Raw genomic sequence first — 27354 nt, forward strand, 5'->3', positions numbered from 1 at the left:
CAACATGACTCATCAGAATCAAAGAATTTTCCATTCTACAGTTCTCATGATTCCCAGAAACTCTAGGGAAAGAAAAAGAGAATTTTCCAGTTTAGATCCCAGTGATGTTTCTCGTCTAGAGCTGTATCTAGAAGCCCTTGCACAAGTTCATGAACAAAAGTGAGGAAGCTTGTTGCAGCACTGCCTGAAGAGCACACTCTTCTAAAACAGTCCAACTCTCCACGCCCTGGAATGCAGTATTTCTAAGACATTTTGCTGTAGCAGACATTTCAGTTGGGTTGATTCAACTCTTGCAGCAAGGGGATCACCGTATGACACAATTCTGGCCAATCTTATGTATAAGGAGGTCTACTGGGATGGGGCCATGGGATATGTTCTGGGGGGATTTTTCTTTTCTAATAAAAGGGAACTGGCCCTGGCCGGTTGGCTCAGCGGTAGAGCGTCAGCCTAGCGTGCAGAGGAACCGGGTTCGATTCCCGGCCAGGGCACACAGGAGAAGCGCCCATTTGCTTCTCCACCCCTCCGCCGCGCTTTCCTCTCTGTCTCTCTCTTCCCCTCCCGCAGCCAAGGCTCCATTGGAGCAAAGATGGCCCGGGCGCTGGGGATGGCTCTGTGGCCTCTGCCCCAGGCGCTAGAGTGGCTCTGGTCGCAACATGGCGACGCCCAGGATGGGCAGAGCATCGCCCCCTGGTGGGCAGAGCATCGCCCCCTGGTGGGCAGAGCATCGCCCCTGGTGGGCGTGCCGGGTGGATCCTGGTCGGGTGCATGCGGAAGTCTGTCTGACTGTCTCTCCCTGTTTCCAGCTTCAGAAAAATGAAAAAAAATAAATAAAAAAAAAAAATAAAAGGGAACTGATGTAGTTGGAGCTGCCCTTTCTCTCCTGCGCAGGTCTTCAGGATGGGCTGGACATTCAGAGCTGTGCCCATGAAGTGACAAGCACGGCAACAAAACCAGCACCGAGGATCACAGGCAGAGAAGAGACAGAGGTCCTTAACGGAACCTTTGAACAATTAAATGAATGCGAGCAGCCACCTCCAAGTGCACTTGAAAAACTGGGAGAAAAATCTCCACGTATTTAAATTACTCTGAGTTTTCTATTACTTGCGGCTAAACACACTTTGATTTAAATAACTGTCAAAGGAAAAAATCAAACTGCAGAGCAACTGTGCATATTTTATTTTGTAAGATGAAATTGTATATGTATATATAATAGTTATATATACATCAAAAAATTGGAAGCGCAGTAATAGCTAAGCATTGAGCACCTATCATGTGCCAAGCGCATCTTATCCCTTTAATCCTCCCATCCACTCTATAAGGCAAATATCCAATATTGTACTCCCAATTTACAGGTGAGGAAACCAAGGCTTTGTACAAGTAGCAGATAACTAGCTGTCTGTCCCTAGAGAAAGTGCTTCGACCATCCTATGCAGACCCCCACTCATGTCTATCACCAGTACAGACTCCCACCAGCTGCGAGGGCAGCTATTTCTAGGGATGGGCTGGTTGTGGGGACTTCTGTTTTTTTCTTTACATACTTCTGCACTGTTTTCTTTTCCATAAGCAGATATTACTTCTGTTAAAAAAGTGCAAATCTAGAGAAACTGATAAAAGTAACCTTGATGCTACTAGGCACTGCGCTAGAAATAGAATTTATTTCTTACAAATTTTCATATCCAGTTGGTCACACATGCCTTTTGGAAATAAAAAGCTTCCTTCAAACTTACATGGAAGAACCCTGGCTAAGAGGTCCCAGGGCTGCCGTTACTTTATTATATCACCTACACCCCAGATAAGATATTTGCCAATATGCTTTCTACAAACCACCGGGGAATTGGGTTCTCCAGTAGATGAATGTGAAGAATCCTTCTCAGTCCTTGAATAAGAGGGTTTCATGGATCATTTCTTAGTGGTTGGATTTCTCATCTCCTACTAGTACTAAATGGCTACTTCTTAGGATCTTTAACACAAGGCGCTCACTAGAGAAAGGAGGTATGTATCTCTGGGCTTCCCGGGTCTATTTACAGCTTGCCTGTGGCGGCTTGGCAGCCTGCAGACCAGCCACGACAGAGAGGGATCCTTGAGGGCTTGCCCAGTTACCTCCGTCACGTGGGCCGGCACTTTTCCTTAAAGGTCCTGGGCCAGCCCTGATTCCACGGAGCGACAGCCCTTAGAAATAAGCAAGGCTTTCTGCAGGGAGAAAAGAAGGATTTGAAAAATTACCCGCCACAATGACGGACAGAAGCCCCTTCGAAACAGACATGCTCACGCTGACCCGCTATGTTATGGAAAGGGGGCGTCAGGCAAAAGGGACAGGGGAGCTCACCCAGCTGCTGAACTCGATGCTGACGGCCATCAAAGCCATCTCCTCTGCAGTGCGCAAGGCCGGCCTGGCCAACCTGTGAGTCCCGGGCGCAGGTGCGGGGCACAAGACGCCCTGACACGCGGGGATAGGGCCAAGGTCGGGTGTGGGCAAAGCTGTGGGCACTCGGCAGTAAATCTGGTCAAAGCGCTTTGCCTGCGTGCCCTGCATGAAAGTTGTGTTTAAATTTTCTAACGTGTGTGCTTTGATAAAGGGGACACTGACTTGTTTCAAGAAGGGAACAAAATACTTGGAGACATGATCTGGAGAAAATATATACATATTATTTTTCCAGTTGCCATGTATTATAATGATAACAAGCTCAGAGGCTTGTTACATGAAAACATACTGAATAATCATGTCTTGTATTTGCATTCTCAGCAGCAAAGGAAACAGGCAGGACACTTGAGAGGACTCATTCCACCCTTGACAGACAGGAGCGCTTTATTATCATGATCTTTGCCAGTACATTAGGAGCTAGGAATCATAGACAAAATAACTTCCCGGGATCCCAACCCACATGTCCGTTCTTATCACTAAAAGGAGTCTTTTGCTTTTAAAACAACTTTTTACTTTCTTCTCTGTGACTCTGTTCATCTTGTCCACTTAGTGGGCAGGAAGCTGGGAGGTACTGAGCCTGAGTGGATGGAATGCAGAATGTTCTAGACTTGGTTCTCTTGGGTGCTTTACCCAAGCCCAGAACGAAGCCAAGTTCAGGCTGTGGCCACTGGTCAGCACAGCTACGTGTCCGTTTCAGTTTGTAATAAAAGGGAGCAGTCTTCTTTGGACCTCCCTTTCCCTGTGGAGGTCTTATCAGAAGTTGAAGGAATCTATTGTTATTATTATAATAATGATGCTAATTACTATACTCATAATTATTATCATCATTATTACTCCAAAAATGAAGAAATAACAAAGTCTAATATTGCAAATATTTATTATTAACAATTTAGTGTGTTTAACACAAAAATGCAATAGCATTAAAAGACAAGTTATAATTATCACAAAATAATTACAGAATTATTTATACAAGGTTTTGTGACCCGGTAATGGGATTCAGGCATTAAGCAGCTTTTTCCCCACTCTGTGTCTTGCTATCATTTGGAAATAATGGCTAAGCTCTACTTAAGGACTTTCACAAATGTGAGGTGCAGCCATTTGCCTCTGTCCTGTTCCTGCCAGGTGAGGACACCTGCTGAGTGACACCAACTACTCTGCCACCACTTCCTGTGTGTGGACCCTGCCTTGCTGAGTGCTCTTTCCTGCTGACATCTTAGTGTTATTTACCCAAGTCCATTAACTTCTGCTCTGGGAAGGACACTCGGCTAGGCAGCTGCCGAACTGACTCTGTGGCCATTGACTGTCCAGATGAAGTGGACTCAGAAATTGGATCATTAAAGTGCTCATCTGACTTGGCTTTTCCTTCCATGTGATCATAGGCATGATTTAGTCTCACTAGGACCTCAGGTTCCCCATATATAAAATGAAGAGGACACTAATAGCTTCTAAGCTGTAGGGGCTATTATAAGGATTAATAAGTTTATGTGATGATGATTTCGACAGTGCCAATCCTCAATGCTCTGTAAATACTTTTTATTACCTTAGTTCAAAGCCCAGACCTAGGGAACTTTGCCAGCAGGCTGGCCAATGTTGCAAACTTGCCACTAGGTGGCAGGCACAGCCCATGGAAACAAAACGTCAGCGTTCCACATTTTCTGAAGAGCTGAATTTTCCTTGTTCTGGCCAGGGCTCCACATTCTGCCCATCCAGACAGCATCCATCCCATCTTATCTGTAAAAGACACTTAAAGTGGCAGCAGGAGAAGCCAATTAGTTGGAAATTTTTTCTTTCTAGCAAGATGCTGAGATTATTTTAAGAGTCCCCTGGAATTGTTTCTGAAAGAGCTAAACGTTTGCACTGTCTCTGGGGAATTCTGCTCAAGAGAGTGGAACTTTCAAACGTTCCTGCCACTTCCCATTTAGGGGCCTCAAGTCCCTCATCCTTAGCTTCTTCTTTGTGGGAAGACATTTCTGGGCACAGGCTCTTTAATAATGCAACATAAAGTGATTAGAAATTTTCATGTTTTCCTTGCTATAAGAAGAAAGGAATGCTAGAATGCCTTCCTTGAAAACCTCTCCATGGCTTTTACTGTCCAAATGATTGAACATCCTACTTAAAAATGGTCAGGAAAGCTTTAGTGCTGGTTAAAATGCTAGAAGGTACTGTCCTGTGGATTCTAAAACACCCCTTCACCCGTGTTCTGACTCGAAGCAGCTGTCAGGCAGTTAGGCCTGGAAGCAGGGGAGTGGGTGTGGGTTGACCCAGCAGGATGCCCAGCACCTGGAGAGAGGGTGAGAGGGCCTGTAGAGGGGTAGGTAAGGGTGTGGTTTGTGTGGCACTGGAAGGGGCAGTTTGCAAGCAGAAGACAGAGAACCTGTTTCTCAACCCTGCCTACCACAGGCCTTGGGAACCCGAACTCATCTTTCTCCGAGAATCCACATTTAAACAAGAGGTTGGGTTCGTGGTGCCTTTATATTCCGATGCAAAATAACCTAGCTTTGCTATTGCTGTTGTTTATTTGCTTTATTTTGAACCAGAAGCTATACTTTTTGGGCTCAGGCTACTGGATTTGTTTTCCAAGGCAGCTGGCTCAGCAACATCATATCACAGCAGACATCAAGTGATTGGTGGGGGGCTGCAGGGGCGGGGCGGGGCTGTGAGTCAGGGAAAGGGGTGGGAAGTGACTTGTCCCTGCTGAGGGCAAATCCCAGCTTCTCTGTCCTGGCTACCTGTTAGACCACCTGAGGAGAGTGTTAAAAAGGGGAAAGAAAGAGAAGTTACTGCCTTGCCATCCTTTCATCATTCCGTGAACATGTCCTGAGCATCTCCTGTGTCTCGGGATGCTGGGAAAATAAGTATAGTAGCTGTACTCTTTGCCTCAATGGGCAGATAACCTAGCAAGAAAGACATTCCCGTGAACAAACTGTGAGCTGCTGGGGATGGGGTGGCCGAGGTGTGACTGCTGTGTGGTGGGAATGTGAAGGGGGCTGGGGAAGCTCCCAGAGCAGGTCCGGAGGGCCAGTAAGGAAAAGCTGACCGTGTGCAGGGAGTATTCCTGTGGGGGGAGCACCATGAGTGAAGGTGACAAGGAGAGGAGCTGCTTGCTGGTGTTGGTGGCCACAAGACCTGCGCAGCTGTCTCAGTGCAAAAGGCTCCAGTGGGTAGTAGCCATGTGGCTCTTGGAGGGAAGAGCATGGGGGCAGGGCAGCAAACCCAGGGATTGATCATGAGGCAGGGGTGTGTCTAGTGGGTCCAGAGGCTGAGACTGGCCAAGTGAACGTGAGAAGCATGAGACACGATGCCGGTGTGGAAACAGGCATTGCCAGAGGGGCCTGAAGTGTTCTCCTTCTACTGGGGGGACTTGGGAACTCTGGGTGGATGAGTGATCTGACTCAACTATTAGAAGAATCCCTCCCATGATGGTGGAAGGTGTGAGATTTTTGCATATTAGCACTCTAGAACACAAAGACTCTAGCTCTGGCCAAGGGGCTCAGTTGGTTAGATTGTTGTCCTAATATGCCGAGCTTGCATGTTTGATCCCTAGGTCAGGGCACATAAAAGAATCAACCAATGAGGCCCTGGCCAGTTGCATCAGTGGACAGAAAGCATCAGCCCAGCATGCAGACATCCCAGGTTTGAATCCTGATAAAGGCACACATGAGAAGCAACCATCTGATTTCCTTCCCTTCTTGCTCCCCTTCTTTCTCTCTTCCCCTCTCATAGTCAGTGGCGCGGTTGGTTTGAGCATTGGCCTCAGGCTCTGAGGATAGCTCAGTTGATTTGAGCATCAGCCCCAGATGGGGATTGCCAGGCAGATCCTAGTTGGGGTGCATGTGAGAGTCTGTGTATCTCCTCTCCTCTCACTTAAAAAGAAATCAACTAATGAATGTGTAAATAAACTGGAACAACAAATCAATGTTCCTCTCTCCTTCCTTTCTCTCTAAAAACCAAAAAAAAAAAAAAAAAAAATTAAAACAAAAAGACCCTAGATAGTATTTTATAGTAATGCTCTTTCTGATAATGCTTGAAAAAAGATAGTGAAAACCCCTATTAATTAGTTGAGACTGTCTCCAAATTTTTTTCTTATTCAAGTAACACCATCCTATAGCAAGGCAGTTTTAATTCAGCACAGCAGGCCACTATTTGAGAACATATAACAAATATTGAAATTCTAGGGCTAGGAAGTCATGGTTCTTTACTTTTTTGGGAGTAAAAAATTATAGCATTGACTTTATAATGCTAATTCTTAACCTCCTGGTGCCCAGGGCAGGTTTGTCATTTAGTAAGACTGAATTCTGGTTGGCATGTTTGGAGAACAGGGGGCTGTTCTCCCTGAGATGTAAAGAAACAAAGTTGAGAGTCATTGCTGTGAGACATGACATACTATGTCTGCATTTATAATTTGGAGACTCCGGAGCCATGAAGGGAGATACACTAGTGGTTTGTTAGTGTCTGGACTTATTTGTTGGAGTTCAGGATCCTTTTAGTGGTGTCATTAAACTTTTTTTTTTTTTTTTTTTTTTTTTGGTCTACTTAGGTTTGGAATTGCGGGAAGTGTGAACGTGACCGGGGATGAGGTAAAGAAACTGGACGTGTTATCCAATTCCCTGGTGATCAACATGCTGCAGTCCTCCTACAGCACCTGTGTGCTGGTCTCAGAAGAGAATAAAGAAGCGATCATCACCGCCAAGGACAAGAGGGTGCGTGCGGGAGGCGGGGTGCAGTCCCGCTAATCACCACTAGATGGTGGTACTGGAGTTGAGAAGATGGTTGCCTTCCCTTTCTTTTGTTTCTGGTATTTTCCTCTATTTCTTTAACCTATGCTTTCCGGAAACAATTGCATACTTCTTTAGTTGGATGTCGTATGCTGTATAGTTAAAAAAAAAAAAAAAAAAAAAGACAACTCCATCAGGGCTGTGATTCATTTGGGAAATGAATCAGAATGGTTTACTGAGATGCCTCAGTGGTGGGGTTCCTGGATTTTCAGTTAACGTAACTGTCGGTAATACATGCTGGGACTCTGGTTTCAGAAACCGTTTACTAAAGAGAGGTTTGCTGGTGGCCCCCAAATTCAAACATGTCCAGCTGTGATACAATTATACAAAATACATGCTAGGACTATTGGTCCTTGATTTATACATTGCTTTTGAGGACAAAGTGCCATTTCTTTATGATTAAACAGTAGGATGGAAAAGGTAAAACCAAGTTTATTAAGCACCTACTCTATGCCTGGAGCTGTGCAAAGCACTTTACTCTTCGTGTCTCACATAACTTAGATAAATCCCATTTATTCTTCCCAGCTTTCAATTTCCACTGATGTGACCCTCCATTCTCTCTCCAATCTTATCTATAATATTTCTTCCCTGGCTTGTCTGAGATACACAGGTCCTTATGCTACTTCTTCAGTACTCCTTGCCTGTTCCCATATAAATTCCTTAAATACTTTCCAACACATTCTAGATGCCCAACAAATATCTGTTGAGTGAATATATGAATGGATGAACAGGCTAGGTTAGATTATCCACAGGGAGGATGGCAAATTTCCAAGTTTATGAATTACCCCCTTTTCTGTGCCTTTGCCCCCCCCACCTCTGACCATCCCTGTTGAGCAAGGGGAGGGGAGAAATACAGTAAAGCTCAACTTAAGCATCATCCATCAGAGAGTCAGGGAAAAATAATTTAGTGATAATAGAAGGGACTCCGTTTTACTTCAAGTTTTATCATCATGATTAATTAGCTAGGAGACTCCAGTCCCCATCACTAAGGCTCCCATAGGTCCTTGCACAGAGGAGACTTGTAATGTTGGCTGGAGCTGCCTGTGACAACGGTGTGAGGTGTAAAGGACACAGTATCACAAGACTCCATCTGCTCTGACCTCTAGCCTTCACATCGGACAGGTGGATCAGATGCAGCAAAATGCAGAACAGTATTTTTATTCTTCTGAGCTATATCTGTGCATACTAGCTCTCTTACCCAGAGGCCCTGGAACACTGTTCTGAGATTTTCTGATTTTTTGGAAGGGAGGGAAGAATTTTCCAAAATGATAAAAGCTTTTCTGGGAGAGAATCAGAATCATCAATAAACCCATAACTGACTTTACTGTGGGTGTGGGTGGAATGTCCAAGTTTACCTTCAGCTTCCCTACCTCTTCCCTGCAAGATGCCTGTTTCAGACCTTGTTTCCTCTCACACCCTCAGCAGCTCCAAATCCCCCCCTCCTCCCTGCAAGGGCCCCTGCTAGGAGGGCAGGGTGGAGCCAGAGTAGGCAGGAGGAAAGCTTTTAGGAAGGGGAGGGACTTCTATCACTCTATGTGGTCTCAACTAATCTGTTGTGGGCAAGTTGGCCCTGAACCGCACAATTCATGACGCTGCCCTCATTAAGCAATTGAATTTTTTGATAAGATTATCCCTTTGCTCTCTATCTCTTTTTGGTGTGTTATCTGCCCCTGCCCAACTACTGACACAGACTGTGTTGATCAGAAGTGGTTCTTCTCTCTGTGCATTTAGGGGAAATATGTGGTCTGCTTTGACCCACTGGATGGATCTTCCAACATCGACTGTCTGGCTTCCATTGGAACCATATTTGCCATCTACAGAAAAGTGAGTAGACAGTCTGATCTTTAATGCCTCTTTCCTCTGGTAGTTTCCAGAAAGTTCCTGCCTGGGAGCCACAAGTCTAGCGTCCTAATCTCTGTCCTCTTACTAAGCAGACAGGTCACTGTAGGCAAATCGTGAGCCTCACTCTGCCACGGACTCCTTATTGAAGGAACTGAATTGATCATTTCCCCTGTGCCTGCCTCACTGCACTGGTGGGAAGGGAAAGTGACTGGACCAGATGGGGCGCCTTGTTTTGAAAACCTGGAAGAGACACAAATGTCAGACATGGTGTTAGGTTCCAGGCGGCATCTGTTTCTAATTTTGTATCTCAGATATAACTGCATCACACTTCTCCCAATGCCATAACAATTTACCACACACTGAGAGCTTAAAATGACACTCGCAGACGAGCTCCTGGTTCTCCAGGTCAGAAGTGTGGTGGGCATGGCTGGGTCCTCTGCTTAGGGTCTCCTAAAGCCAAAATTTGGGGGTCGGCCAGCCGGCCTCCTCTTGAGAGGCAGGGCTATGTGTGTAGAATTAGCTTGCAGGCTCATTTAGGTTGCTGGCAGAATTCAGTTCCATTCTGTTGTGGGGTGGAGGTCCCTGCTTCTTGGCTGGCCAATGCTTGGGATCATTCTCAGTTTCTATAGGCTTCCTGCATTCTCTGGCTGGTGACTCTTATGTCCTTACAGCCAGCAAAGGCAGTACAAGTCATTCTCACACTTCTGGTCTTTGATAACATCCACTTTGCCTCATTGCCCTGCCTCCAGCCACAGGAAGTTCTCTGTGTTGAAGGGTTAATCTAATTAGATTTGGGCTCACTGGATAATCCAGGATAAACTGCTTATTCTAAATACATCTAATTACATCTACAAAGTCCTTTTTGCCATGTAATGCTAAATAGTCACAGATTTTGGGGGTTAAGGTACCTTGGGATAATTTCATGTACCCCACATACCTAACAATAGACAGGATCACATGGTTTGGTTTGTGACCATTCAGAAACTTCATGACAAACCAGATAATCCACACCAATTTTTAAGGCCCATCTCTGGCTCCACAGTACACACTCCTCCCACTAAACTACTTATGATCAAACAAATATGGAGGAAGATTGGATATTCCTGTGTCTCTAATATGCTGTCTATAGATATTGATAATGGAATAGGTATTTCTGCTTGGCTGAAATCTATTCCATTATCAAAAAAGGAGGGGCAAGAGTTTGATTTTCAGAGCAAAAGCTTAGCAGAAAACTAAACTTAGCAGAATATATGTATTAGCTTAAACCTTCTTTCTGAGAAGAAAAGCAAGAAGCAAATAAGTGGTCTATTCCCCCCATCCTGGAGAACAAAATGGAAGCCACGCCGGCTTGGGCTAGAGGAGACTTCTGAGGATGTTGCTTTCCCAGTTGGTGTGTATCCCCACTTTTTTTCTGAAGAGAGATGAGACAATTTTGTTGAGGGAGCAGGAAAGAAGGCCACAAAGCACTTTCTCTGGTATCTGAGAAAGTTAAAGACTAAAATGATGCTTCAAATTTAAGCCAAAATGAGCTATGTGAGTAAAGGATCTTTGTTTCTCCTACTGAGGTACAGCTTACAGATACAGCTGGGCTGGAGCCCTGCCCAGTTAGCTCAGTGGTAGAGCATCAACCCAGTGTGTGGATGTCCTAAGTTCAATTCCTGGTCAGGGCACACAGGGAAAGTGCCTATCTGCTTCTCCACCCCTCCCCCTCTCGCTTCTCTCTCTCTCTTCCCTTCATGCAGTCATGGCTCAATTGGAGCAAGTTGGCCCCTGGCACTGAGGATGGCTCCATGGCTTCCGCCTCAGGCACTAAGAAGAGCTCGGTTGCTGAGCAACAGAGCAATGCCCCAGATAGACAGACCATCACCCCCTAGTGGTCTTGCCAAGTGGATCCCAGTTGGGGCACAGGAGGAATCTGTCTCTGCCTCTCCTCCTCTCACTGAATGAAAAAGAGAGAGAGAGAGAGCTGAAGTGACATTAATGAGATTCTGAAAAAAGACACCTAGTTGTATCTTTGAGGTGATTAATATTGGTGTTTTCATCATGCTATTGTTCTTGACTGCTGAGAACAAGTCAGCTGTCACTCTACACATCCACCAGCACAGAGCTCCTGGGTCTGTCCTCACCTCAGCCCCCAAGACAGGTACACATGCTATAGTCACTTATTTTTTTACTAGTGAACAAATTGATACTCAGAGAAGGTACAAGGATTCAAATGGGCATCCTGACTTCACCATCACAGCTCTGAATGACTCCCTTTTTCTAGTTTTTGTGAAGTATAATTGACATATAACATTGTATTCATTTTAGGTGTGCAACATAACGATTTGGTATATCTATATACAGGGGGTCCTTGGGTTATGACATAGTTTCGTTCCTATGACAGTGACATAACCCAAATTTTGGTGTAAGTCGAAACACACCCTAGCCTAAGTCAATTACCTATCCTAACACAGTTGTAAAATTATAATCTAGAACATAAAAACACAACTAAGTCACAGAAAAAGGAAAATGACATAAATATACTGTACTGTACACTGTACTGTATTAACAGAAAAAGGGACAAAAAATGAGTATAAAAAAAGTCCTTACCTTTATTCCTGCGGTTGGCTTGCACACTGGAAGGGGCATTGCAAGATGGGAGAGAGTGACCTATTGGGAGGAGGAAGCTGGAGAGGCAGGAGAACCTGTAGAAGGTTCTGGAGATACTGGGTCAGGTGAATCAGGATTGCCTAAGGAACATGCAAGAGATGCTGGAGATGATTCTACCTGTACTACAGGTGTTTCATCTCAAGAAGCAGCTGATGTAGAGGGTACAGGGTCTGTTGCAGGCCTCTCTCCCTTCTTAAAGAATTGTTCCAGGCTAGTCTGGAAGGTTGATGATCTCTCTTCCAAAATCTGCCTATAGCATTGCAAAGCATCCATACCAGCTCTGTAGATCTTACTGAATCTGTCATCGCTGGGGTCCTCAACCTGAAATTTTGCCAACCCATCCTCTACCATAGGAAAACCTTCTGCCAAACCCTTGGTAGTAAATCTCTTGGGTTCTGGGGTTCCTATCTCTTCCTCTTCAATCAGCCACTTCTCCAGCTGAATGAGGTCCTCAGCAGACAGCTCCTCTCCATGTGACGCCAGTAGCTCTGTGACATCCTCAGCCTCCACCTACAAATTAAGCTGTTTACCCATGGCAACAACCTTCTCTGTTACAGCCTCCATTGATTCCTCAAAGCCATGGAAGTCATACACAAATTGGGTACACAGTTTTTCCACACACCATTTAAGTTTGTTTGCCTCATTTCATCCCAGGCAAAAGCAATATTCACCAAACTAGTTCACCCACGTAATCCATAAATACAATGCCAATGGCGTAAACCAGTGGTAGTCAACCTGGTTCTACTGCCCACTAGTGGGCATTCCAGCTTTCATGGTGGGCGGTAGCAGAGCAACCAAAGTATAAATAAAAAGATAGATTTAACTATAGTAAGTTGTTTTATATAGATTTATTCTGCCAAACTTAGCAAAAACCCGACATAAAGTACTTGGTAAGTAATTATTATTATATGTTTTAACTTGCTGTAACTCTGCTTTATAAATTTTATAAAGTAAAGTTACTTTCCTACTGTATAAATCACCATTACTGTGGAACCAGTGGGTGGTTAGAAAATTTTAGTACTAACAGAGATACAAAAGTGGGTGGTAGGTATATAAAGGTTGACTACCTCATAAACTGAAAAACTCACGTCTCAATTTTTAAAAGTTTTTATGGGAATGAATGTTGTAAACTCAAAGCTTCGTAGGTCAAGATGGTCATAACCTGAGGATTTCCTGTATTGATATGATCATGTGATTTTTATCCATTTTTTATGTGCTGAGTCATGTTTATTGATTTGCAAGTATACTAGCCTTGCCTCCCGAGAATAATCCTATTTAATCATGGTGTATGATCCTTTTTTTCTTTCTTTTTCTTTTTTAGGTTAGAGGAGGAGAGATAGTTGAGGCAGACTCCTGCATGTGCCCTGACCAGGATCCACCCAGAACCCCATCTGGGGCCAATTCTCAAACACCAAGCTCTTTTTTAGTGCCTGAGGCTGATGCGCTCCAAGGGAGCTATCCTCAGCGCCCGGGACCACCCTTGAACCAATTGAGCTACTGGCTGTAGGAGGAGAAGAGGTAGAGAAGGGGGTGGGGGGAGAAGCAGATGGTCCCCTCTCTTGTGTGCCCTGACCAGGAATCAAACCTGGGACGTTATTTGTCAGGCCAAAGCTCTATCCACTGAGCCACTGGCCAGGGCAGTGTATTATCTTTTTAATGTATTGCTGGATGTAGTTTGCTAATATTTTATTGAGAATTTTTGCATGTTTGTTCATCAGGGATATCAACCTATAGTTTTCTATCTTTGTAGTGTCTTTACCTGGTTTTGGAATTAAGAAAATGCATGCCTTGTAAAATGAGCTTGGATGTGTTCCCTCCTCTTGAATTTTTTGAAATAGCTTGAGAAGGGTAAGTGTTACTTCTTTGAATGTTTGGTAAAATTCACCTGTGAAGCCATCTGGTCCAGGACTTCTGTTTGCTGGAAGTTTTTCAATAACTGTTTCCATTTCATTTGTTGTAACCGATCTGCTCAGGTTTTCTGATTCTTCCAGATTCAGTTTTGGAAGGTTGTATGTTTATCCATTTCACCCAGGTTGTCCAATTTTTGGCATATAGTTCTTCATAGTATATTTTTATAATGCTTGTATTTCTGTGATGTCAGTTGTTATTTCTTCTCTTTTACTTCTAATTTTATTTACAGTCATACCTCAGTTTTCATTGACTTCTGTTATAGTAGGTTTAGGTTTTTGTCAATTTTTTCTGCAAAAAATTTGTCACAGATTTTGTTGGCATGCCCACGTGACATCACTGCTAATTTTGCAAAAACAAAGGGTGACCCACATGTTCTCCTGCTCAGTGTGGCATTGTTTCTCGTGTGAGCATCACCCCGCACATCTAGCCAAACAATTCCATTGCTTTCCAGTGTTTTTGTGCTTTCTTTTATTGATTGCAGGTGCTAATACTATAATTACATATAAGCGATTACTGTGTACAGTAATTAAACTTACATTGACTCATATGGAAATAATTGCCTCAGTTTTTATGGGTTTCAGATTTCATCAATTGTTTTCGAATGGATTATCTATGAAAGCTGAGGTATCACTGTATTTCGGTTCTCTCTCTTTTTTTCTTGATGAATCTGGTTAAAGGCTCATCAATTTTGTTTACCTTTTCAAAGAACCAACTCTTGGTTTTATTGATCTTTTTATTGTTTTTTAGCTTCTATGTCATTTATTTATTGATCTTTTTATTGTTTTTTAGCTTCTATGTCTTTATTATTCCCTTCCTTCTACTTCTTCTGGGCTTTGTTTGTTGTTCTTTTTCTAGCTGTTTTAGTGCAGGACTAGGTTGTTTATTTAAGATTTTTCTTGCTTATTGAGGTATGCCTGTAATGTTATGAACTTCCCTCTCAGTACTGCTTTGGCTGTGTTCCATAGATTTGGGGTTGTTGTATGTTTATTTTAATTTCAAGAAAATTTTTTATTTCTTCCTTGATATAATTGTTAATTCATTTGTTATTTAATAACATGCTATTTAGCTTGCAGGTGTTTGAATGTTTTCCAGTTTTTCTATTGTAGTTGATTTCTAGTTTTATGCCATTGTGGTCAGAGATAATGCTTGATGTGATTTCAATCTTCTTAAATTTATTGAGACTTGTTTTGTGTCCTAACATGTGGTCTATCCTAAAAAATGTACCATGTGCACTTGGAAAAATTATATATTTTGCTGCTTTGGGATGAAATGTTCTGAAGATATCAGTTAAATCCAGTTGATCTAGTGTTTTTTTTTTTTTTGTTTTTTTTTTGTGTTTTTTTTTACAGAGAGAGAGTCAGAGAGAGAGATAGATAGGGACAGACAGACAGGAATGGAGAGAGATGAGAAGCATCAATCATCAATTTTTCATTGTGACACTCTAGTTGTTCACTGATTGCTTTCTCATATGTACCTTGACCATGGGCCTTCAGCAGACTGAGTTACCCCTTGCTTGAGCCAGTGACCTTGGGTCCAAGCTGGTGAGCCTTGCTCAAACCAGATGAGCCCGCGCTTAAGCTGGCGACCTCAGGGGTCTCGAACCTGGGTCCTCCACATCCCAGTCCGATGCTCCATCCACTGTGCCACCGCCTGGTCAGGCTAGTGTGTCATTTAAGGCCACTGTTTCTTGTTAATTTTCTGTCTGGAGGATCTATCCATTGATATTAGTGTATAACTGTATTGCTGTTGATCTCTCCCTTAATGTCCATCAAAATCTGCCTTATATATTCAAGTGTTCCAATGTAGGATGCATAAATATTTACAGTGGTTATATCCTCTTCTTGAGTTGCTCTTTTGATCATTATGTAACCTTTGTTTTAAAGACTATTTTGTCGGATATGAGTATTGTTACCCTAGCATTTTTTTTCATTTCCATTTGCAAGGAGTATCTTTTTTCCATCCCTTTAGTTTATGTAGCTTTTGTTCTGAGGTGGATCTTTTATAGACAGCATATATATGGGTCATGTTTTCTTATCCATTCAACTACCCTGTGTCTTTTGATTGGAGTAATTTATCTACTTACATTTAAGATTATTATTGATATGTACTTATTTATTGCCATTTTATTCTTTAAACCTATAATCTTCTTTATCTCTATTTCCTTCTTCCTCTCTTATAGTAGGCCCTTTAACATTTCTTGCAGCACTGGTTTGGTGGTAATGAACTCCATGAGCCTTTTTTTTTCTTTTGGTCTGGGAAGTGCTTTGTTTTTCACTCAATTTTAAATGACAGCTTTGCTGGATAGAGTAATTTTGGTTGTAGGTTCTTGTTTTGCATCATTTTGAATATTTCTTGCCAAGTCTTTCTGGTCTGAAGTGTTTCTGTTGAGAAGTCAGAATGTCAGACTGATGGGGGCTCCTCTGTAGGTAATTAATTGCTTTTGTCTTGTAGCTTTTAGTATTCTTTCTTTGTCTCTTATCTTTGGCATTTTAATTATGATGTGTCTTGGTGTGGGTCTCTTTAGGTTCATCTCTAATAGGACTCTCTGTGCTTCTTAAACTTTTATAACTTTTTTCTTTATAAATTTAAGGAAGTTTTCAGTTATAATTTCTTCAAATAAGTTCTCTACCCCTTGTCTGTTCTGTTCTCTGAACAGTTCTGTGTTCAGAGGGGATGTGGAGGACCCAGGTTCGAGACCCCTGAGGTTGCCAGCTTAAGCGCGGGCTCATCTGGTTTGAGCAAGGCTCACCAGCTTGGACCCAAGGTCACTGGCTCAAGCAAGGGGTAACTCAGTCTGCTGAAGGCCCATGGTCAAGGCACATATGAGAAAGCAATCAGTGAACAACTAGAGTGTCACAATGAAACTGTTCTGTTCTGTGAATGTTGTTCCACTTTATGTTGTTGCAGAGATCTCTTAGAATTTCCTCAGCCTTCTTGAGCCTCTTTCTGTTTTGCTGCTCTGCTTCTGTGCTTTCATTTATCTTGTTCTCTAAATTGCTGATTCGATCCTCTACTTCTTCCAGCCTGCTGTAGATTCTTTCTACTGCAGGCTTCATTTCAGATATTTTAGTTGCCATTCTCGCTGGTTGGTTTTTTTGTGTGTGTGGTTTCATCGTCCTTTTCAATGCTTCCTATCTCTTTGTTTAAGTTCTCACTGAGTTCATCCATTTCTACTCTTAAGATTCATGAACATCCTAATAACCATTATTTTAAACTCTGCTTCTAGTTAGTTCTATTTCATTTAATTCCTTTTCTGGGGTTTTCTCTTGTTGATAAACTGGGAACAGTTATCAGCAGTTTCTTAGTCTGCCCATTTTGTCTGTGTATTAGGTAGCTCTGCTCTGACTCTCAATTTTGTTGTGATATCTTTAAGAGGAAGGTGGGCTCGGGGGTATAAACCTCCAAGCCACCTGAACTCCTTGCTCTAGGAATGTTTCTTGAAGGTTATATTTACCCTTCTATTGTATGTGGGTCTTGAATACTGTTGGCCCTTTCATGAGTAGAGTTAACTCTCAGGCTGGTTGGCTCTAAGGGTAAACCTTGAACATATATAGACGCTGTATAGTGTCTGTCCTCTGGAGCAGAGTTATTCTCAGCAGGGTCTGGTGCCTGTTGGACTCCTCCTTTGAGTGTGCCACTTGTGTGGTTATTTGAGTCTAGCATTGGTGTGGTCTGCAACCCACTACTGGTTGTGTTGGTTCTGGGTCCTCTAGGCCAGGATTCAGGTACGAGTTGATGTGAGACATTGTTTGTAACTCGCCACAGGCTACCTTTCTGGAGCTACCACTCTGTTCACTGTGTCTGCGTTTTCTGTGCCTGGGTGTGTGTGGGAGGGGCCAACCTGTGTATAAGGATCAACTTCCTCTGGGTTAGAGCTAAACAGCTTCATAAAAGGGCCCAAGTTCCAAGATTTGCCTCCATTTTTTAGGTGCTCCACCTCCTCTTGCAGCTGCCTGGTCTTCCTAGAGTTTTCCTGTAGAAAGACTGTAGAGTGGGCTCAGACTGGCCTCACTCCACCATCCCCTCCACAAATTTCAAGCTTAGTGGGTTAGAGCAACTGAATTGGGGAGTACAACATTAGCGGGACCCCCTACTTGGGGGGTCTTTTGGTCAGGAGCTCAGTATGGGGAAAGTGACCCTTACTTCACAGCCTAATCCCTCAATCACTGCTGGATACTCCAATTCTATTTCTCCCTAGAGAGGTGAGTTGCAGTTTCAGGTTGGGTGGGGCCAACAGTCACCTCTGCAGAAGTTCTTTCAGGTGGGGAGCTCCTAGTCTCAGGGAGGAAGACTGAAAGAGTCTTCCATGGGTGCTGTTTGGGACTTTACCCCCAGGAGGTGGCTAAGCCCCTCAACCTGTCTCAACAACAGACTCCAGTGAACTCAGTCTTTGAATGTCTGATTCTCTAAGCCTCTTTCCCATCCCCCTGTGGAACTTAGCCCAGCAGGTCAGTGTATCCGGGACTTGGGCTGGCTGAGTGTGAAGCTCTACCTCATCAACTGCATGCAGGCAGCTGTGCAGGTGCTAAGCAAAGAAAGTGGAATTTACCTCAGTGGGGTTTGGTGCCTGGCAAGCTCTCCCTTTGGATATGCTGCTAGTGATGTTAGTTGGATCCTTTTCTGATGACTGTAGCTAGCCACTGGATATGTTGGTTCTGGGCCTCTTAGGAGGGCCAGACCAGTGTAAAACACTGATTGTAACTGCCCCTCTGCAACAGTTTTTGAGGTATCCTGAGTTTGTGGCTGCTTCTGCTGGGCTTAGGTGCACATAAAGGACCAAGGTGCACATCTTGGCTCTCTTTTGCCAGCACTGGGCCTGGGGTCAAGTCAGCAAAAGACTCAAGGTTTCCTGAGATTTGCCTTTTGCTGCCTCTGTCTACTAGTTGCTTGTTAGGCTTGGCACCTGAAGCAACCCTGGTAAATTATAGAAATTGGGACTAATGAGGCATCAGGAAAGGTGATGGGTATGGCTCCCAACTCAAGGTCCCAGTTGTCTGTCCTGAATTTTTTCTCAGCCCTCAGTAGGGTGTGGCCACTAAGAGTTCAGTGAGTGTAGCCTCTGAAACCCAGAGATTTGGTCTTCCCACAGTCCAGACAGTATCTACTATATCTCCCATGAGGCAGAACCACCAGTCATGTTCTAGGGAATGTAAAGGGAAAAGCTCTGGCCTCAATGCCAGACAGCTGGGTCACTGTCATACTCCCTGATTTCTGGCTAAGGCTGCTTACTTTCAGCAGGGCCCAATCTCCATAAGGTAGAGCAAGAGAGATTCTCGAGGGTGGGGCAGTTGCCTTCCCCCAGGCTGATGTTGTGTGGAGGGGACTGCTCCACCCAAGAAAGATGGAGACTGTGGTATTGGAGAATGACTCAGCACAGGGGTTCCCTACCATGTCCTTCCCCAGGCTGCCAATTTCACACTCTCCTCATTTGACTTTAGTCATCTCAGCCTTCCCTTTGCAGGAGCCCCCAGGTAAGTGGCTATGAATGAGATTTTCTGCATTAGCCCTTTAAGATGGTACCTGCGTCTCCAAGAGCTCCTGTCTCTTTCTTGCAGACAGCACCCTCACCTCTTTTCACTGCCAAATGCTACATGGGCCCCTCCTTTAGCGTCTGGTGCTCTAGGCTGGGGTGACTGGCCTGGGGCTTAAGACCCCCCACTTCTCGGGGCAAACCTCCCCACAGGTGAGAGTCTCTCCAGACCCTCGGCCACTGCTCACTCCTAAGAGTGGGGCAGCCCTTTCCACATCTCTGCCCTTCCTACCAGTCTAAGTGTGGCTTCCTTGGTTATTGACTTCTCTTCATTTAGCCCTATTTGGGTTTTTCAGGATGATTGTTCTTAAATTTAGTTATAACTCCAGTTTAGTCCTGGCAGGAGGCAAGTGGAACATCTGTCTACCTACCCCACCACCATCTTTGAACGAAGTATCAGAATGTGCCATTTTTAAGTAAATTAACTTGTAGCCCTAAAAAAAAAACTAAAATAATAAAAATATTAAAAGGAAAGTGACATATTTAAGATATCTTTAAAGAAGGATTAGATTTGGTTTTAAAATAAGTTGTTAGGGTCCTGGCCAGTTAGCTCAGTTGGCTAAGAGCGTCAACCCAAAATGACAAGGTTGTGGGTTCGATCCCAGGTCAGGGCACACATGGGAAACAACCAGGGAATGCACGGCTGAGTGGAACAGCAAATAAATGCTTCCCTTCTCCCTCCCCTTTACCTCCTTTCCTCTTTCAGTCTCTCTAAAAACCCACAAAAATTAAGCCTTGGCCAGATAGCTCGGTTGGTTGGAGCGTCATCCCAGAGCACGGAGGTTGCTAGTTCGATTCCCTGGTCAGGGCACATACTGAAGCAGCTCAATGTCTGCGTGCTTGTCTCTCAAAATAATAAATAAATAAATAAATGGTTAGGTTGTTACTAGCAGAGGCCAAAATGGCCCATGTTTCATTAGTTGTTGAGAACGACACTGGCTTAGCCCCAGGAGCCAACTTCATCGCTCACTGACTTCAAAATGTTGTATGAGCACCTTTCTGACCTCTTCTCTTTCAAAAGAGGGTTATAAAGCCTCTCTATTGTTTTACAAAAACATAATGTGAAAGCATCTTGAAAAATATAGAGTCCCATCTCAACACAAATTATTATTTTACCCTTCAAAGTTATTTTTCAGGAGAAACCCACACCTTGGCAGAGGGTCCTCTCCAGAGACGTTAATGCACCATGCTTCTCTCCCCTCTTCCTCAGACCTCAGAGGACGAGCCTTCTGAAAAGGACGCCCTGCAGCCAGGCCGCAGTATCGTGGCAGCGGGCTATGCCCTCTATGGCAGCGCAACCCTGGTGGCTCTTTCCACTGGACAAGGAGTGGACCTCTTCATGCTTGACCCAGTGAGTATCCAGTATGGCAGTATCAGCACTTGGGCCTCCATGAGGCTCTGTACTTCAATTCTATTCCCCTGGGATAACTTCCTGATCATTCTTAATACTAGCTTCTGAGGCCAGAGAGTCTAGTTTAGGGAGCCAGTAGCATCATCAAAAAATATGAAGGACTTTTGTCAAAGTAAGGGAACTTGAGGGCTTCTGCAGGTTCAGTCAACTCAGTCCCTGTCCTTAAAGAGTGTATTCTGGCCCTGGCCAGTTGGCTCAGCGGTAGAGCGTCAGCCTGGCGTGCGGGGGACCCGGGTTCGATTCCCGGCCAGGGCACATAGGAGAAGCGCCCATTTGCTTCTCCACCCCCTCCCCCTCCCTCCTCTCTGTCTCTCTCTTTCCCTCCCGCAGCCAAGGCTCCATTGGAGCAAAGATGGCCAAGGCACTGGGGATGGCTCCTTGGCCTCTGCCCCAGGCGCTAGAGTGGCTCTGGTCGCGGCAGAGCGACGCCCCAGAGGGGCAGAGCATCGCCCTCTGGTGGGCAGAGCATCGCCCCTGGTGGGCGTGCCGGGTGGATCCCGGTCGGGCGCATACGGGAGTCTGTCTGACTGTCTCTCCCCGTTTCCAGCTTCAGAAAAATACCAAAAAAAAAAAAAAGAGTGTATTCCTCTTTGGTTTATAGGAACACCGTGATTTAAGTATCCCAATGCTGCCAATTTCCAGATAGACACATGAACTCTTTAGAGCAGCACGAGCCAACAGAACTTTCTGTGTCGGTGGATATGTTCTGCACTAACATGGTAGCCACTAGCCTCATATGATTATTGAACACTTGTGATGAAGCTAATGAAACAGCCACACATGACTACCCTACTGGACAGCACAGGCTTGGAGGACTTCCCCTAATCTACATGTCCTTCCCAATAGGACAATCAACTGATAGGAAACTGTAATCAGGCTCTGTGCTGTGCTCCATATTTCTCACAATGAGAAAATGCTCAGTAGTAGATAGGGGATGAAGCACAGGGGCTTCAGGGTAGATGAAAAACCTGATATAATTGGATAGGGATGCAAGAGTTCAAAAAATAAAGCTAGTTTTCCTGGCAAATGTACATTAACAATGTTCAGCAGAAATATTGGAAAATATTTGTACCTTACAGAATTTCTCTTTAAAATGCTGGGTGGCTTGCCTGTTACTTGTGAACTACTTTGCCAAATATAATCATGTTTTGTGAAAGTTCAAATAATTCTGACTAAAGGTTATTTCAAAGTTTCTAGTATTCAGTAAGTCAAGAGTACTTGTTCAGTATTTTAATTTAATTTGAACTTACAAATATTTACTGAGCATCTGATATGTCCCAAAGCACCGTTCTAGGTAGAGAACAGCCCCGATCTAGCCGACAAACACTCCAGTCCTGTTGAAGTTTATATGTTGATACATGTGCGTGGAGGGCAGGCAGTCACAAAATTTCAAACCAGAGTTAAACTAAACTTTATAGTATGAAAACTGAATATCTCTTTCTTTTTTTTAATTTATTGAATTTTAGACTTAGAGAGAGAGGAAGGAAGAGAGAAACATTGATGTTTTTTCCCACTTATTTATGCATTCCTTGGTTGATTCTTGTATGTGCCCTGACGAGAGACCAAACCTACAACCTTGGTCATCTGAATGACCAAATATATTTTTTAATTATAAACCACAATATTGCAGCCTGAGTGTAACTCTTGACTCCGGGGCTATGAGTATGACCTTGGGCAAGTTATTTACCTTCTCTGTGCCTCACTTTCCTCATCTGAAAATGGGAATAATAGTAGAACCTACCTTACAGGGCAGCTGTGAGGTGCAAATGCATTCATATATATAAATTGCTTGGAACAGATGTCTGCTCACCACCTAATAAGCACTGAATAACTGTTAGATAACTGTTAGCTATTATTCCAGAACAATTTTAGAAAAGGTATTTTTTTACTTTTTATTTTATTTTATGTTTTGTCTCAGAGTTGTATTTATGAACTTCTAATGGTTTTCAAAATTGAATCATTAAGATAAAATAATTGGACCATAAATTAGTGGTTGAAGTACATCACCCACCTTTATAAATAAAAGCCCATCTGTATAACTTTCTCTGTTTGTTGGTGACCCACGTCTTCCAGAAAACATTAGGAATTAACTGAGGGTGATAACTTGGGGGATCAATACAGCTGGGTTCCTTATAAGTGAGTAGCCTAGCTGACAGTAAAAGTTACAAAGGAAACTTTCCCTCTTCCCTTTGAATTATTTTATCTCCTGTTAAATAACTGATTATGCTTCCTGGGCAGGCTTAATATTGCCACTGTTCTTAATACAACTCATAAAAATGTCACGGGGCAGATTGCCGAAGAACTTGGCAATCCCCAGGGTCCTTCCAGGAGGCCCATATCTTTGAATGTTGTCTGAAGGTTGGGCTGTTGGCTTGTTTCCTGGTATCTCTCTCCTTACTGGTATTTTCCTTCAACTTTCCAGGCTCTTGGTGAATTTGTGCTGGTGGAAAAAGATGTCAAAATTAAAAAGAAAGGAAAGATTTATAGCCTCAATGAGGGTTATGCCAAGTATTTTGATGCTGCCACCACGGAATATGTGCAGAAAAAGAAATTTCCTGAGGTGAGTGAAGAAAGCCTAAGGCAGAACGCAGTCTCAGTGGGTTCCTGTTTTGATGGTGGCTCTGAGGGCTGCCTGAAAGCAGCTGGCGCCACTGCCCGAGGCTCTGATCAGTATGACAGTGGCAGACTCTGCCTTCATGAGCAATCAGTGCCTGGTACAGCTGAAGTTCACCTGCTAAAGACAATACTCCCCAGTTGAGTTTCCCCAGAAGAAATTGTTTATAATGAGCCCACATTGTCAAAATTTGAGTTACTTGTTTTCTGGACTACTACCTGTATAAGCTCTGGTCACTCAGTTATATTTACTGTTAGATGAAATAACTCTATTGGAAAGTCCCACTCATATGCTCTGGTAGTGAAGCCTTGTGTTTAACTCAAGATTTCGGAAGCTCTTGGATTCTCGATGTGATCACCAAGTTCTGGACATCACGTGGCTATTCATACAGCCCAAACAATCCATTAAGCACGCTCACCATACAGAGAGAGCTTTTAGGCAAGAATGGGAACATAATCAAAGAATTTCCAGATCAAGTGTAAAGTTTGTCCTAAATTGGGAATAGGACAAAAGCTGGTTTACAAGTGGGACCCTCTCTCTTTAAACTCGGGTGGGGGGGTGGGGGGGTAAGAGTGGTTCCTCTCCACACAGTGGAAAGGCGTTGGTATGGGATGCTAACCTAGTTGTCCCTGGAAGGTCCTTGTGGGATTCCATGGGACCAGGTGACACTTGGTCAACAGGATGCTGGCACCTCACTTTGCTGCCTCAGAATGAAATGTTAGAGATTTTTCTTCTCTTTTTTGTGTCTGTTTTTTTAAGTGATATTCTCAAAAGTGCAGTTCCCTGGACCTCTCCTCTGTGAGGCAGTGTTTTGCCTACACAAACCCGTCATGTCTCCAGGGCAAAATAACAGAACATAAACTGTGAGGTTGATGAACTCAAACTTATTTACAAGTTCCCAGTCTTAGAGATGGTATCATAGAGATTCCAATTGTAAGCTAAAAAGTGCCTTTAAAAAAAAATTCAGTGCAATGAGGGGAGGCAGAGCCAGACTCCCACATGGCCCAGACCAGGATTAACCTGGCAAACCCACAGATGGGCGATGCTCTGCCCATCTGGGGCATTGCTCTATTGCTTAGCCACCGAGCTTAGCACCTGAGGCAAGGCCATGGAGCCATCGTTAATGCCTGGGGCTAATTCATTCCAATTGAGCCATGGCTATGGGAGGAGAAGGAAGAGGGAGATGGAGAAGCAGATGGGCTCTTCTTCTGTGTGCCTTGAGGGAGAATTGAACCCGAGACATTCACACGCAGGGCCAATGCTCTATCATGGAGCCAACTGGCCACTCTATAAAAAGTGCCTTTTTAGGACATAAGGAAAAATGTTTATTTTACCACCAAAACAATAAAACTTCTAGGCAAAATAAAACAAACAAACAAATAAAACCATAAATCTGCCTGACCAGGCGGTGGCGCAGTGGATAAAGGGTCGGGCTGGGATGTGAAAGACCCAGGTTCAAGACCCCAAGGTCTCCAGCTTGAGCGAGGGCTCATCTGGTTTGAGCAAAAGCTCACCAGCTTGAGCCCAAGATCACTGGCTCAAGCAAGGGCTTACTCGGTATGCTGAAGGCCCATGGTCAAGGCATATATGAGAAAGCAATCAATGAACAACTAAGGTGTTGCAATGCGCAACAAAAAACTAATGATTGATGCTTCTCATCTCTCTGTTCCTGTCTGTCTGTCTGTCCCTGTCTATCCCTCTCTCTGACTCTCTCTCTGTCTCTGTAAAAAAACAAAACAAAAAAAAAAACCCCATAAATCTTTTTGAAGGAAAAATTTTAAACTGAAAAAAAAAATCACCCCATGTATGACCGACAACAGGGAATAGTCTGACTATATGAGGACCCTGTAAATCAGGGGTCCTTAAACTTTTTACACAGGGGGCCAGTTCACTGTCCCTCAGACCGTTGGAGGGCCGGACTATAAAAAAAACTATGAACAAATTCCTATGCACACTGCACATATCTTATTTTAAAGTAAAAAAACAAAACGGGAACAAATACAATATTTAAAATAAAGAACAAGAAAATTTAAATCAACAAACTGACCAATATTTCAATGGGAACTATGCTCCTCTCACTGACTACCAATGAAAGAAGTGCCCTTCCAGAAGTGTGGCGGGGGCCGGATAAATGGCCTCAGGGGGCCGCATGTGGCCCGCAGGGGCCGTAGTTTGGGGACCCCTGCTGTAAATCATAACATAAGGATAAGCAAGCTCCAAATAGTCATAGAAGACACATAAATGTCCAGTCAACAAATGGGAACGTGTTAATAAAAAATGCAAAGTAAAACATGATATCGTTTTTACATATGAGACTGGCAAAGACTTACAAAGATGAATAGTGTTCAGTGATGTGGACAAATAAGCCTCTCATACATTGTTAATGAAAACAAACATCACAGCCCTTCTGGAGGTCAGTCCAGCAATATGGTTTTGAATACTAACTATCTATATAGTTTGACTCAGCAGTTTATCCTAAACTCCCCCAGTAGTTTATTTGAAGAAACTAAAAGAGATAAATGAAAAGAGGTACATACAGAAAGACATCTCATTGCAGCATTGTTCATAACAACAACAAAAGAAATAACCAAAGCATCCGTTCGTTAGGGTGGGTTAATATATTATGGACATGCACAGTATCCTAGTGAATATTTTGTGACACATCTATTCATCCATTAGTAGGTAAGCTATGCTTTATACATTGATGTTGAAATATGTCCACAAAATATTCAGTAAAAGAGATGAGGTATAGAACTAAATACAATTTCTTGTATATAAGCATATATGTGTGTGTACTTATTTTTGCATACAAATACACATAGATAGTATGTATATACTGTGTGTATAAAATGTCTTTAAAGAATGTGCCATTTTGTTAATAGGGTTTTCTGGAAGTTGAGATTATAGGGTTCTGTACTGTGTGATTATGTGCAATAATTATGTGCTACTGAATAGCAATTCTCTCTATAGAAATTATTATAAAACCATGTCATTTGAAGAGGCCAAAGAGTATGTAACCAAAAAAAGTCAAAGGGGATTAACTAGTGTCACCCCAATAAAATTTAGTTTTAAGAAGTTAAAGGGAAAAGGTTTAGCAGATCTTTTGGGGGATTTTATGATGTTTAATATAACTTGATATAATATAATATAGCTTTTAAATATTTGTAATATGTTGTAATTCATTTTTTATTTTAAAATAAATGCTGATAGAACCAGGATTAAAATCTAGACTGCCTGGACTCAGAGCCCATGGTTGCTGTGCAACCCATTAGTGGGATGAGATTAGTGTGCAGAGTTGTGACCAGCATTTATCTTTTTTTTTTTTTTTAAAGATTTTATTTATTGACCTTAGAAAGAAGATGGAGAAAAAGAGAAGGAGTGTAAGGAGTGGGAAGCCCCAACTCAACAGTAGTTGCTTCTTATAGGTGCCTTGACCAGGCAAGCCTGGGGTTTCAAACTGGCAACCTCAGCATTCCAGGGTGAGGCTTTATGCACTGCACCACCAAAGGTCAAGCTTATTTTTAGATGAAATAGAACAGCACAGAACCAAATGAAACAGAATGGAATGAGTAGAATAGAACACAATAAAATTAGTAAATAAAATAATTATTTTTGCAAAATACTTGTTTAATTTCAGCCATGTATATGTGTTTGAGTGCACACTGTATTTTGCCATAAAATGAATTGCTTCTTTTAAAAAAGGTTGAAAACTGCTGTGCTATGTGGCCTCTCCATGACTTTCATCAAAACTGTAACATGTGACTCAGTAGCTCTCTCCACTCTGACTTCTGCCACCATCTGGAGTGGTTTTAGGGTCCATGGGTCCATCCAGTAGCTGGTTTTTATAGCGCCTTTATTCCAGACATATCCATCTCCATTTCAATTCACCTAGCTGGGTCTATGGCTAGATCCTAGGGATCATCAGTTCTTAGGAATTGCTCAATTATGAAACTGTAAACTATGTTTATTCTTCAAACAGGCCCTTAGCCTTTCATACTTCTTACACTGTGTCTTGGTCCATTTGGGTTGCTATAACGGAATACCATTAATGCAGCTTATAAGCAACAGAAGTTCTGGAGGCTAGAAGTTCAAGATCAAGGTGCTGGCAGATCAGGGGTCTGGTGAGAGATATCTTCCTTGTTCACTGATGGCCATCTTCACACTGTGTCCTCACATGGTGGAAGGAGTGAGGGAGCT

The 27354-nt window shown here is 43.2% G+C and overlaps 1 protein-coding gene across 1 annotated transcript in view; it reads left to right on the forward strand.

Moving 5' to 3' along the window:
* Window positions 1-2140: 2140 nt before the first annotated feature.
* The window catches only part of FBP2 (fructose-bisphosphatase 2), a 32558-nt gene continuing 7344 nt past the window's right edge, over window positions 2141-27354 (forward strand). The window contains exons 1-5 of the mRNA XM_066254759.1: window positions 2141-2401; window positions 6960-7122; window positions 8929-9021; window positions 20343-20483; window positions 22966-23103. Of these exons, the coding sequence (XP_066110856.1) occupies window positions 2232-2401; window positions 6960-7122; window positions 8929-9021; window positions 20343-20483; window positions 22966-23103 (705 nt within the window). The 5' untranslated portion in view covers window positions 2141-2231. The remainder of the gene's footprint in view (window positions 2402-6959; window positions 7123-8928; window positions 9022-20342; window positions 20484-22965; window positions 23104-27354) is intronic.

This window comes from Saccopteryx bilineata, chromosome 2 (assembly GCF_036850765.1).
Source record: "Saccopteryx bilineata isolate mSacBil1 chromosome 2, mSacBil1_pri_phased_curated, whole genome shotgun sequence".
Taxonomy (NCBI): domain Eukaryota; kingdom Metazoa; phylum Chordata; class Mammalia; order Chiroptera; family Emballonuridae; genus Saccopteryx; species Saccopteryx bilineata.